Source organism: Coenobita brevimanus, chromosome 65, assembly GCF_032717465.1.
Source record: "Coenobita brevimanus isolate Jiangsu-jjx chromosome 65, ASM3271746v2, whole genome shotgun sequence".
NCBI lineage: Eukaryota > Metazoa > Arthropoda > Malacostraca > Decapoda > Coenobitidae > Coenobita > Coenobita brevimanus.
This window is the reverse complement of record NC_137018.1, coordinates 38,433,431-38,446,785: the sequence shown is the minus strand read 5'-3', so window position 1 is coordinate 38,446,785 and position 13,355 is coordinate 38,433,431. Positions and strand designations below refer to the sequence as shown.

Genomic DNA, 13,355 nt, shown 5'->3' with positions numbered 1-13,355 from the left:
GTCAAACCGTTCGGCCTTGAGTATGCCCAGAAAACATATTTCCATTCTGTATGCATATTCATAAAAACCACCAGGAACCCTCAGCCAGGAACAACGCTTGCCCATTCGTTTCAAAACTAACTATAGGTTTTTCACGAAAATATGACCACTGTGCTTCCCAGGCAAAATTTCAGCAACCTTACCCTAACCTATCCCATCTCACTAGGGCTGTTTGGCTGTGGTGGCTGGCTGTGGTACTGAGATAAATACCCATACAGAATGGAAATATGAGCCCAGGAAATGTACCCAGAGGTTAGAGGGTGACGTCATAGCGCGCGGCTTTCAAATTTCGTCCACAGGCCAGCTGACTTCCCGCGTGAGCTCGAGTTTTTCCGCATGTTGACATGACTTGTCTCATTATGCTGACCACGTTAGAACAAAAACGTGTTACTCAACCACGTGTTACTTAAGGATTGAGTGTATATATATATATATATATATATATATACACACCCCTCCACATTCATGGAATCAACTTTTGCAGGACTCGAACATTCGCGGATTGTCCCTCTGTGGAGGCAAGATTTTGTTCGTGGCTGCAAAGTACTGCCATGTAGACGCTTGCGGGTCATTTCACACCAAAACCGGCCAGCACCGAACCACTGCACTCCCTCACTCTTCTGTCTCCTTCTCAGTCTATGTCCTGCCACTGTCACAGTCATTTCGCTGCCTATACATTGCCACGCCAAACCTCCTTTGATCTCGGTATTGTCCCCAATAATTGTGCAACCACATGTTCAAAGGTAAGAAGTGCATTGCTGTGCAAATTTGTGAGTGAATTACCTCCCAATTGTGTGATTTACTTATGATAACTTTGTTCCACGTGTGACTGTGCTGTCCTGCAAGCATGGGCCCAAAGTGTCCTGCATGCTTTAGTGGTTAGCCCACCCTTAATTAAACGGGCAAAGAAAGTAATGAGCCTGGAAGAGAAGGTGAAATTGCTAGGCAGGGGTAGGGAGGGTATGAGCTATGCTGGTGTTGGGAAATTATTTAATGCTAACAAGAGCGCAGTGCAGTACATAAAGAGAAATGAGGAGAAAATCAGGGTGGCGTTGGCATCCACTGCGCCACCCTCAGTGAAGCAAGTGTCGCAGGTGAGAGACATTGCGATGTCCAAGATGGACCATGCACTGTTTGTGTGGATAAATGACTAGAGCAAAAAAGAAAATCCCATAAACAGTAATGCGATTCGGTCAAAGGGGAAGACATTGTATGTCATGATGATCAGTTCACCTCGCGACCCCGACACCCCTATCACCAGCACAGACACTGGACCTGCTGCAACCACCCATCCTGAATTCACAGCCAGCAACGGTTGGTTCAGTAAATTCAAGAGGTGCTTCTCCCTTGACAATCTGAAGGTGACGTGAATCTGCGTCGGCGGACCATGTGGCAGCAGCAGCATTCCCGGAAGCACTTAAGAAATTAATTGAGGAGAAAGGATATAGGCCTGAGCAGGTATGGAATGTCAACGAGACAGGCCTTTATTGGAAGAAAATGCCTTCTAGGACCTTCATCTCGAAGGAAGAAAAAAGGGATCCCAGGCTCAAGGCAGCTTAAGGACTGCTGCACCTGACACGTGTGCCAATGCTGCTGGCCACATGATCAAGCCAGGATTTATTTATTAGTCGGCAAGCACTGAAGCGATGCAACAAAAACTTCCTACCCGTGTTCTGGATGCACAATAAGAAAGCGTGGACCACCAGCACCATCTTTCTGGACTGGTTCCACCACTGTCCCCTGACGGAGGTGCGGTCTTCAGAAGAAGGGCCTTCCTGGCAGATTCCTCTTGCTCCTGGGCAATGCTCCGGGCCACCCACAGTCACTCGAGGGTATGTGTGAGGATGTGGAGGTCGTGTTTTTGCTGCCAAACACAACCTCCTTGATACAACCTCTTGACCAGGGTGTAATACCTGCCCTCAAGGCCTATTACACCTGGAGGTCAATGCAGAGGCTTTGTGCATCTTTGGATGTGAAACCCGTCCTGAGCATCATGGACTATTGGAAGGGGTTCACCATCGCTAACAGCCTCATGGTGGTGCAGGAAAGTCTGAAGGATGTGCACCCCGAGACAGTTAATGGCTGTTGGAAGGCTCTGTGGTCGGAGTGCATCTGAGATTTTGTGGGATTTGCTCCTCAGGAGCAGGCGAACCAGGCCGTGAGGAAGACAGTGGAGTTGGCAAGGCTTGTAGGTGTTGAAGGGTTTGAGGATATGGAGGAGGGTAAGATGAGGGAGCTGGTGGAAGAACACGATGTGGCCCTCACCGACGAAGAATTAGCGGAGCTTGTGCAGTCAGTGGGTGAGGACGAGGATGCAGAGGAGAATCCTGACAACGCCCTGCAGCAGCAAGGCCTCATCCATGAAAAGCTGGGGGAGATGATGAGGGCAGTCGCACAACTGAAGCAACTCTTCTATGATTGGGACCCATCAATGGTGAGGGCATCGAAGGTGATGAGTGGCATAGATTAGACTGTAATGCCCTGCAAAACACTGTTCAACGACATGAAGTGGAAGCAGTCTCGGTTGCCTATGACAATGTTCTTCTCAGAGACATCGTGACCCCTTGCCTGCTGCTGCTGCTGCTGTCTTACACTTATCTTCCTCCACCACACCTGAGGCTGAGGAGCCTGTACCTGTGCCTGAACCTCAACCCATGGCTGACCCTAAACCTGTTCACTTTGACTCTGATGGCACATCATCCTTTCCACCTGCCTCTGAGGACGATATCGATGATCCACCACCACTCGGCGATGACGCTGGCGGTGGAGATGAGGTGGAGTCTACACACATGTAGACTCCTTGTGCCATGCAGTTACACTTCACATCATCTCATCCAGTCATCCGTCATTGGTAACTGCATGGCTAATCACCTTCAGGGTCATCGGTGTCGTGTTCACCATCATCATCACCATCACAAGTCATTAGAGTTCGTCCGCCAAAACTTCAGGGACAGTGCTGAGTTAATTCAGAATTAAATGGGTATAGTTTTAAAATGTTGGGGTAGATATATAGCTGAAGACTTGCCCACACTCACGTGGATGTGCTCGAGACGCACTCAATCGCGGGAGTCCGTGGAAGTCACCAGGTACACATTTACCCAAACTTAGTACTGCACAACCATACCTGATCAAAACTTATTTATTGAGCTTTTTTATACAGTTGGTCTGTTACTATTTGTAATATTTTATGCTGCTTTCAGGTCCCAGATATGGTTTACTAGGTACAGTTTGTGCGCATTTGCTCACAAGGGGTAATTTGAGGCTGTACAGGCATTTGGGAGGGATGGGGGAGCACTAGACATTCGCAGAAATTCCACTTTTGTGGGGGTCTGTGTCCCCTAACTCCTGCAAATGTGGAGGGCCTACTTTATATCTATTGCTAGATACCTCAATCCTGTAAGGGATGGCCACAAACAGATCACCTCCATGTTTCTCAATCCAATGCCATTTCACTGCCCTGCTCCCAGCTCACCCTCCCCCCTCTCATATACCTCTCCACTCCATCCCACCATGTCATCCTGAACCTCCCCCCTCCCTTTTCCCCCCTCCACCTCACTCTCATACACTCTCCGCATTAGTCTCCTGATCTCCATCCTCTCCACATGGCCAAACCACTTCGGTATACATCTCCTAATGCTTTCTATTACATCCCCATCCACACCACAACAGTCCGTCACTTCCTCATTTTTCAGTCTGTTTCTCCACGTAAGTCCACATGCTCCTCTTAGATAACTCATTTCCACTTCTTTCACTCTTGACTTGTCCTTCCAACAAGGACCAAGCTTCACTACCGTACATTAGGGTTGGTGTCACAATATTGCCATGCAGCGACTTTTTCACTTGCATGCTCACTTCCCTGTTCCTTATCACTGCTTTCTTAGAACCAGCAACCTTTCTTCCCTGTTGTACATTCGCGGAAAAAACAGTCTTTACACTAACGCTCCAAACATTCTGGAAGTGGGTCGAAATCTTGTGATATTACTTACGTCCACTCAGCTGCAATATTGGTAGCTTTACTGGAGGTTGCCAAGTACAGTGCCCTTGCACAGTGAAAGTACTCATAGTAAACGTCGCCTAGTGAACGAGCAGGGGGTAATCAGGTCCACAAAACCATAATGAACGTGTTGAACCCTGAGTGAACGAACTTGGGGAAAAAGTAGGTCTTAACCACCATCTCCCATATTGAATGACCCCCCTCCCCACCAGTAGACATCGCACAAGAGGCCAGATCTGAGTAACCTGTTGAGCAGAATCCAGTGGAGGATGAAGATTTGCCTATGTCAAAGAACAGTAAAATTCTAGTGGCAGTGGATGTTCTGAGAGAAGAGGCCAATGCAAATGAAACCAGCTACCTTAGGACACAGGAAATGCTCAGTGGAGTAGAAACCACTTTTCGTTATTACAGTGAAAGGCACAATACGGAAGTCAGCTTAAGAAAACACTCATCACATGCTACTACCGAACTCAAGAACAACAGGAGCCAGTTGCCTCTACATCATGCTACACTTCCTGGTGAAGATGATGATGTAATGTCAATGGTGTCATCTTTGGACTTTGAAGGTTTTATGAGAGAGGTGAATGAGGTATAGGCACGTGGGGAAGTGTTCAGTCAAGTGATGAGGGTGAGACCAGTGATGGGAACGAGGGAGTGAAAGGTGATGTGGAGGGGTCACCCTAAGTGTATCTCCCTGCCCTGGAACCACCTGCATTCAAGCCAGTCAGGACTGCCATCTGCTTCACTTAAGGTAAATAACCATGTGTTTTGTATATCTGTACTGTATGTGTTTGAAATGTGCCCTTTAGAACATCTCTGTGCTCAAAAAGTGGACTTTGAGGAAGCGGTGCCACCCAAATGCAATTTTTCCCATAAGAGATGTTGTTCACAGTGAACGAATTCGTAGTGAATGAGTTCATCTGCCGCCTATAAACTCATTCACTGTGGGAGGGCACTGTATATGATTCAGGTCTTCGAATGAACTCCCTGCATTAAGACAGTAGTGAACAAACTCCATCTAAATTAGTGCTGTATATTCAATGAGGGACTTTCAGGTGTTGTCTGCTACCTAGCTGGTGACCCCTATTTCGGTCCAGACCTAGAAAAGTAACATAACTATTGTGACTATTCTATATGTCTGGATAAACTTACAAGAGTTAGCAACACTATAGACCATTAAAGTCACCAAAATACTCGATAAAAAATATCATGCCCATGAATGAATACCCCTGACTGGCTATTATGCATATGCGTACATTGGGCTTCCATCCGGCAATCTCTTATACACAGTCATTTCGTTGTGTTACTGATGAGTTCAGTGCAATTGGCTTTTATATCTACATTCGTATAGTCTTTTTGAGTAAGAATAGTTCTTTCTTGAAGCTTGTCATTGCCTCAGTTTTCTGAAATTTTATATTTGCCAAATACCGCCACTTGACATCTGTTTCCATACGCCATAGGCGACCGTCCCCATGGCGGGATAAAACATAGCTCACTTTTCGCTAGCTCTCGGTGAAGGCGGATGTGTATACGGTTCGTTTACCAGACCATTATAGCGATAAACCAAGGTTTTGAAGTCCAATATTTGCATGATTTGTATGATGTACCTTGATTTAGACAATGAGGATACAAAAACGACAGTTACATGTTAGCTTAGTGCTGCAACATGAGCATGATTACTTCCTTCACTATGAGGACGTAAATCATTTTATTCTTTATTCCGACGACTTTGTTCAGCTCAGGAGAGACTGAAGTGGATGATACAGCTTCATTAACCCCTTTCATTATGAGTGTTCTAAATGGTAAAATTGTTTAGCATCAAGAATAAAACTGTATATCATCGGACTGAAAATGTTAGGCTTCTGACATCAATGTTTCAGAGGCTCAGAGGCTTACCTGATCATCATTCGGTACATGTTTTATTATTTATTTTACTATCCCTTCCAAAAACTGAAGGAACATACATAATTCTAAATGTCACTGGAGACTTGGTACGACTTCTGTGTATATTACATATGCCACCGGAAGGCAATTTGTTCCGGTCTGAATGTGTATTTTCTTGGGAGTATGCACTTACAAGATAACAGGTAGCTCGGAATAAGAAATGTTGAAACTGTAGCAACTGCAAAATAATTGTGGTCACAATGGTAAGAGTTTATGAAAAAAGAAATGGATAAGAATACACTTTTATCACAGAAAACAACATTGAACATCTATTAGGTAACAGCATGTAGTGCTGCTCTTGGGTGTCTGTCCTTTCCTTTCCTTCTTCCATCTTTCCCTCCTCTTCTGTCGTTCTTCATTTCTTCCTCGTCTTTTTGTCTACGGGTGACTACACTCCCTCTTCTGTCTTTCCTTTTCCTTCCGTCTGTGGGTGACTTTACACTAAATGAAAAGCCAAATGGTTTCCTGTACACCTTACGTAGGAGCACATTAAGAACCTGACCGTTCGCCAACCACATTCTCCTTCTCCAACCATGTTTAGCCTTCATCTGTTAGACTGTTTCTGCAAACACGCTCGGTAGCCTTTTCTCAAATCTGGGACTGTCCCTCTGGTGCGCATGCACGAGTGTATTGGAGAAATGTTAAGAGGTAAAATTTACAAATAATAAATTACAGGTAAGACAATGACTGTCATGTCGAAAATCGGTGTTAAGAATGAATAATGCTCGGGACTTTATATATGTATGGGATCAGCTACAATATCCAACAATCAAAATAGCATTTATGCAAAGAGAATATGTGACGTACTAACATTTAAGAAGCGAGTCTACCATCGTGACTCATGAAATAGCACAAATTAAAAAGATCATTCATATTGGTTATGAGTTTTCTAAGTAGTATTTTATTATTCTCAATGATGTATGCCATTACTATATCTCACAGTTTGACAAGGGAGTAAAAATAATCCACAAATATTACATGCATGGTAACTGGGAAAGAGCTGCCATAGGACCGAATTAGGTAGCAGACGACGCACTGAAAGTTCCCCATTGCCTAGTGACATACCATCTAAAGATGAAGGTGTATGATATTAAACACCTCAGTGAAATTTGATATTTTATTATGATTGCCTCAACACACCCAAATACATGAACTTGATGTCTTTACGGTGCCTGTCTCATTATAACGTTTGACTCACAAGGAGACAATATGCATCAACACTCCAGTGTGATGAGTGGTCTCTTTAAAGCTGTGACCTTCGACATAATATGCAGTAATGGACAGTCCCACTTCCTCGGAGGTGTTCATCACCTGTATTCAGTGTTGTGATATGCACTTATTACTCGAACGGTCTCTCCATCATTACCCCTGATTTCATGCATGGCATCTGACAACTAATACAGAAATGTTTTACCACAGTATTGAATCATTTCTGAGCGCAATGAATCCCAAAACAGTTCAGCCATTGCATGCAAAATGCTTCAGTAATACTGTATTCTAGTAATATCCTGTAATAATCAGGGATGTAAAATAAAACAATGCCATATGTATATTTGTAATAAACAGATAGGCTCTGTTCACGTGACAACCTTCAGGGTAGGATGGTTATATCAGTTATCTGTAGACTTACACAGGTACAGTAGTCCCTTCTTTATCCAGATGTGTTCATTGTCTGCATGCTGGACCTTGGCTGTGTAAAACCATTATCTGAATTTACTTGCTATTATCCGGACGTAACAGTCCCCAAGAACTTCGGCAGGCCAGCCAACATGTTCAAACATTTGGTATTGTGGCTGTTGGGCTTGAGTCACGAGCAGGAAGTAGTTCATAACCCACAACCAGAGCTAAAATGTCTGTCTGTCCCTGTACTGAATCGTCAGGGTTGCGTGCATATCCGATCACTCCCAACGAACCTCCAGCACCCGAGTAATATGACTGTAACCCACAAGTGATGTCAAAATATCCATACGCATCCCCACTGAATGTCCAAAGTCATGCGGTCCCTGGGCTTAGTCTTTCCTAGCTGTCACCGAGAGTGCAGCACAGACCACAAGCCACAAGTACATGTTTGGTGATTGGCCATCTACCTCTCAACTGAACGTCCAGAGTTGCCCTGTCACCGGGAGTTGTGTTTCCGCATGGCCACTGGGCATCTAATAGACTATAAGCCATGAGTAAATGTATGGTAAAAGTGCCTGTCCGCCTGTTGAGAGAACAATGAAAATCCCGCCCACAGCCTCATTTCTCACCTCTTTCCGTCCCACCATCATACCCTCCAGCTCTCCCCTCGGTCTCTCCCTTCCTTTGAGTTGATGGCATTGACTCATGAGTTTTTAAAGTTTTTGTGATTTATTCGAATACTGTCAGTCTTATCGAAATTTCAAAGTGACCACAAGAAAGCTCATGAAATTCTGCATCCTGACATATGCTTAGCTCTTGGAAGGTGCTAGCAAAATTTTGCACTAGGATGGTGGGAAGTTATATGAAGGTAAGTTTTGCCCCTGAACACTATTTATTCTCACTGCATTTCTGTATTTTTACTCATCAGTTTTCTGTGTTTTTATTAGCTTTTCTAATAGTATAAATCCCAGCAATGATGATGTTATACCATTTTTAACAATTTAACTAATTTCCAGTGGCATATTTGGCCGTGGAATTTTTTTGTTGCCCGGTAGCAGTTATCACTGGTGTTAGATAACTGATTTTCCAACCGTCCTGAGGTTGTTTGTGGATGGTTTTTGTTTATGCATTGTTTCCTTGCTGTTTAGCATTAATATGGATAATTTTACATGTGTTTTGATGTCAAAATATGGCAGATTGGCCTGAAAACAGTGCCAAAATTAGAAGGGGCACTTACATACTGTAGTGTATAGGTAGGGTGTTTTTTTAGTATTCATTTTTTTTTTTTTTTCATGGTTTTCTTGGAGTTGAAAATTATTTTGGATAATCCTATGTATGTTTTGATGCCAAATATGGCAGAATGACCGGAAAACACTGCCAAAGTAAGGAGGGGTGCCATACAAAAAGTAGTGTATAAGTAGAGCGTTTTTGGTTTGCATTGTTTTTTCTGCATGGTTTTCTTGGTGTTTAACATTACATTGGATATATCTGTATGTGTTTTGATGTGTAAAAATGCCTGAATGATGAGAAAACACTGCCAAATTAAGCATAGGTACTGTACTAATAGGTTAGGTACAGGTTGGAGGTTGGGTGTAGGTAGGGTCTTAATATAGTAGGGGAATAGTGTTCATTATTTGGATGTTGTCACTACTCGGACATGCCTTTGGCTCTGTTATATCCAGATAAACGAGTGATTACTCATTGACATGGTTATATGAGTTAATCTTATTCAGGCCAGGGCCAGTTATAGGAGACATCACTTGTCCTTGACTCAGGCATGCCAACCTCACAGATGGATGCTTCACCCGACTCATTCCGTTCACACAGATATATACAGGTCACCAGTGTACAGATTGTTTTTTCCTCGAGTGTAACTTTTCAAGCATTTCATCCTCTAAACTTCCATCCTTACTCATCACACTACCCAAGTGCCTAAATGCACTCACATTTTCCATTTCCTCTTCATCCAGCCTCATTGTACATTCAGTGGTTACATTTCTCTTGAGGACCGTAACTTTACTCATCCCGGCATTCACCTTTAGATTGCGTTTCTCATGCACTCTCCCAAACTTATTCACCAGGCTTTACAGTTCTCCCTTGTCTTCAGTTGACAATACAGTATCATCTGCATACAACAGTACAGGGAGTTCCCAAACACTGCCCTCTCTCATTAGGATTGCTCCAACATCCACTGCCCTACCTTGTACCTCTTTAATAACCCCATCCATATGCAGATTGAACAACCATGGAGACATGACACATCCCTATTTCAATCCAACTGTCAGATTGAAGAATTCACGCAGTTCACTATCTACATGCACTGCAGCCTTAGTCCCCTCATACATACTCTTCACTGCATTCAACAACTTCCCCTTTACCCCATATATTCTTAATACTTTCCACAATCTTTGTCTATCCACCTTGTCTTATGCTTTCTCCAGATCCATGAAGGCCACATTCAACTTCTTTCCCTTCTCTAGAAATTTTTCCAGTAAAGACCTTGGAATGAATCGAATCTATATAACCTCTTCCCTTCCTAAAGGTCCCTGTTCTTCAGTAAGGATCCTACCATATACTTTTTCTGTTATACTAAGAAGACAAATGCCCGTATGATTACCACACACATCTTTTTCCCCCAATTTTTTTTTGTACAGTGTAATAATTATACCTGGCTTCCAACGCTCCGGGACTCTACCTTCCTCCCTGGCCAATCTGCACGTCTTTCATATCCATTTCACTACTATCTGTCCCCCATGCTTCAGCATTTCACACACACTCCATCAATTCCTGGGGCTTTCCCTATTTTGACTTTCTTCATTACTTCCACAACTTCCATTCTACTGATTTCCTCCTCTCTTCCTACCTCCCTCCTTTTCCCAGCCATTCCCCAGCCACTTATACTTGCATTACTTTCATTCTCCTGTATATGTTCAGCAGTTCCTTAAAGAGTTCTCTCCATCTGCTCACTTTTTCTCCCTTCACTAGCAATCAACCATTTCTATCTGTCACTCTCTGACTTACTTCTCTTTCACCCTGTCTATCTCCTTTACCTCTTTCCAGAACATTTTCTTACATTCTTTCCACTTTACACTGAGAGTCCTTCCAAATTCCTCATCTACTCTCTTCTTACTTTCTCACTAATATTTTCACCTCTCTCTTCCTCACTACATATAACTCTCTCCTCCGTCTCTCAACTTCCTCTACGCTTCTGTTTCTCCTCCATTCACTATATACTTTTTTCTTTTGTGCCACAGCCTGGCTTCATTCCACCATGCTGTTCCTTGCACCCCCTTTTGTCTTCTCCTCACTCCACACATCACCTCACATGCTGCACAGATTTCTTCTGTGAATATCTTGCTCATACCTTCCTCTTCCCCCATCTACTCCAAATCACACTTACCCAGTTGCTTTTCCATTTCTCTCGTATTTTCTGCTTTTTTTCCATCCACTTGCAACCTTTTTACCATCCTTGTATGAACTACATCCTCCCGTCCTGCCCTTCTCCTACTCCTCCATTTCATATAGACCTTGACTTTGACCACCACCATGTGGTATCCTGCATATAACAACTACATGGAGTACTGTAAGTCCTTGTAATAAGCCCCCCTTTTTTTTATGGTTTTGGTGTTAAATTGTCAGTAAATTAAAGAAAGAAATGCCCATTGCAGTTTTCATGTAAAGTCTATCTTATTTCCCTTAACTCACTATCAGCTTTATGGGAAAAATAATGATATTTTCAAACACATCCATGACTTATGATGACTGCTTATTGACAGTATGCTCCTTGCTACTTGCAGAAGCTTTTTCACATGCCTCCACTTTGATCCCTAGATCCTGCAGAGCTATAACCACCTTGCCCGGGCGAGACTACAGGAGCTGAGGGACATGCTAGACATCAGTGAACCCCAGTCATCACTGGCAAAGAATAAAGTATGTATGATCCATCAGTAAATTCTGTGTGTGTGTGTGTGTGTGTGTGTGTGTGTGTGTGTGTGTGTGTGTGTGTGTGTGTGTGTGGATTATACAGGATTTGAGCTAAGCTCATGTTGTCCCATCTTCTTTCTGCAAATATTTATTATCCAATCTAGATTTAAACACAAGGATGCTTGCTGCTTGCACCACCTTTCCTCTGAATTATTCCAAACGTCAATAGTTCTGTTTGGAAAATTAATTTCTTTACAGCACTGTGGCATTGACTCCTCTTGCACTTGAATTCATGTCCTCATTTTCTTCCATCATCTTTCATAAAGAGGTCCTCTCTGTCCACTCCACACGACCTATTCCTCATACTCCTCTGAATATTGAAGTCAAATCTCCCCTCTTTTTTCTCTCTCTCAGGGTTAGTAATATCACCTTTTCTAATCTCTGCTCCTAAGACAACTCCCTCAAGCTTGGTGTAAATTTTGTGGCTATCCTTTGTATTTTTTCTAGTTTACTGGTATGCCTTTTCAAGTGTGGTGGCCATATCATTGCTGCATAGTCACTATCAACTCTCTCAGCATATCTTCATCTGTATAGTTAAATGCCACTCATGTTGGTCAGTAGCTCTTCAGTTTTTCCAGTAAACCTGTTTATATGTGTCACTGATGATAGGTTATCCTGTATAGTCACACCAAGATCCATTTTTTCTTTTGCCTTCAGCTTTATTTCATCTCCCATCATGTACACATACTTTGGTCTCTTATCACTGGCTTCCATTTCCAATACATGACATTTATCAGTGTTGAATTACATTCTCCATGTTTGACTTCACTTGTAGAGTTTATCGAGATCTTTTTGCAATTCTTTACAACAATTTACTCCTTTATTATGTTTCATAGTTTTTGTGTTTGTCAGCAAATAAAGTCGTATAAATACTCAACCCTTCAGGCATGTCATTTTTATACAGTATATCAAGAACATGATTGGGGCCAACACCGAACCCTGGGGCACTCCACTAGTTACCTTTTTCCACTGGGAAAACATGTCTCGTTATGGTTCTCATTTGTCTTCCTGTCAAATAATTTTCCATCCATTTCAGCAATTTTCCATGTACACCTCCATAGGTTTTCAGTTTCCATAATAATATTCTGTCTGGCACTATCAAAAGCCTTCTTTAAATTCAAGTAAATACAGTCCATCCATCTGGTATTATCAAAAGCCTTCTTGAAATTCAGGCAAATACGGTCCAACCATCATTCCCATTTTTGAACAACGTCTGTCACTCTACTGTGGAGGCTCAACAAGTTAGTAACACAAGACGACCCCTCTCTAAATCCAAATTGCTTGGATGTCAATACCATATGCCCTTCAAGGAATTTTATCCATCTTTTTCTGATGACATTTTCACATAGAGTTCAGTGCAGACTATTGAGGGAGACTGGTCTGTAGTTAAACAGGTCCTGCCTGTCACCACTTTTATAAATTGGAACTACATATATTTGCTCTTTTCCATTCAGTCGGTAGCTTCCATCTTTCTGTGGAAAGCCTTATGATATCACAAATAGGCCTCACTAACTGATCTGCACATTATTTTAAGTTCCAACCAGCTGCTTCATTTGGTCCCATTGCCTTTCTTAGATCTGTGTCCTTCATCAGCTGAAGTATCTCATTTCTCTCAAGCACTATTGTTTCCAATTTCAGGGGTTGCATCTCTGTTGCAGGTTCAAGGAATTCTTCTTCTGTTACAAATATTGACTGCAATTTGTCATTCATTATGTTACACATATCCTCCTCCATTTCATGTATTACATCACCATGTCTCAGTCTCACTATGCTG

General features: G+C 42.7%; 1 protein-coding gene across 1 annotated transcript in view; it reads left to right on the top strand.

Moving 5' to 3' along the window:
• LOC145405068 (uncharacterized) overlaps positions 1-13,355 on the top strand; it is a 457,223-nt gene that overhangs the window by 121,994 nt on the left and 321,874 nt on the right. Inside the window, exon 9 of the mRNA XM_080276570.1 lies at positions 11,429-11,527. Coding sequence (XP_080132696.1) covers positions 11,429-11,527 — 99 coding nt within the window. The remainder of the gene's footprint in view (positions 1-11,428; positions 11,528-13,355) is intronic.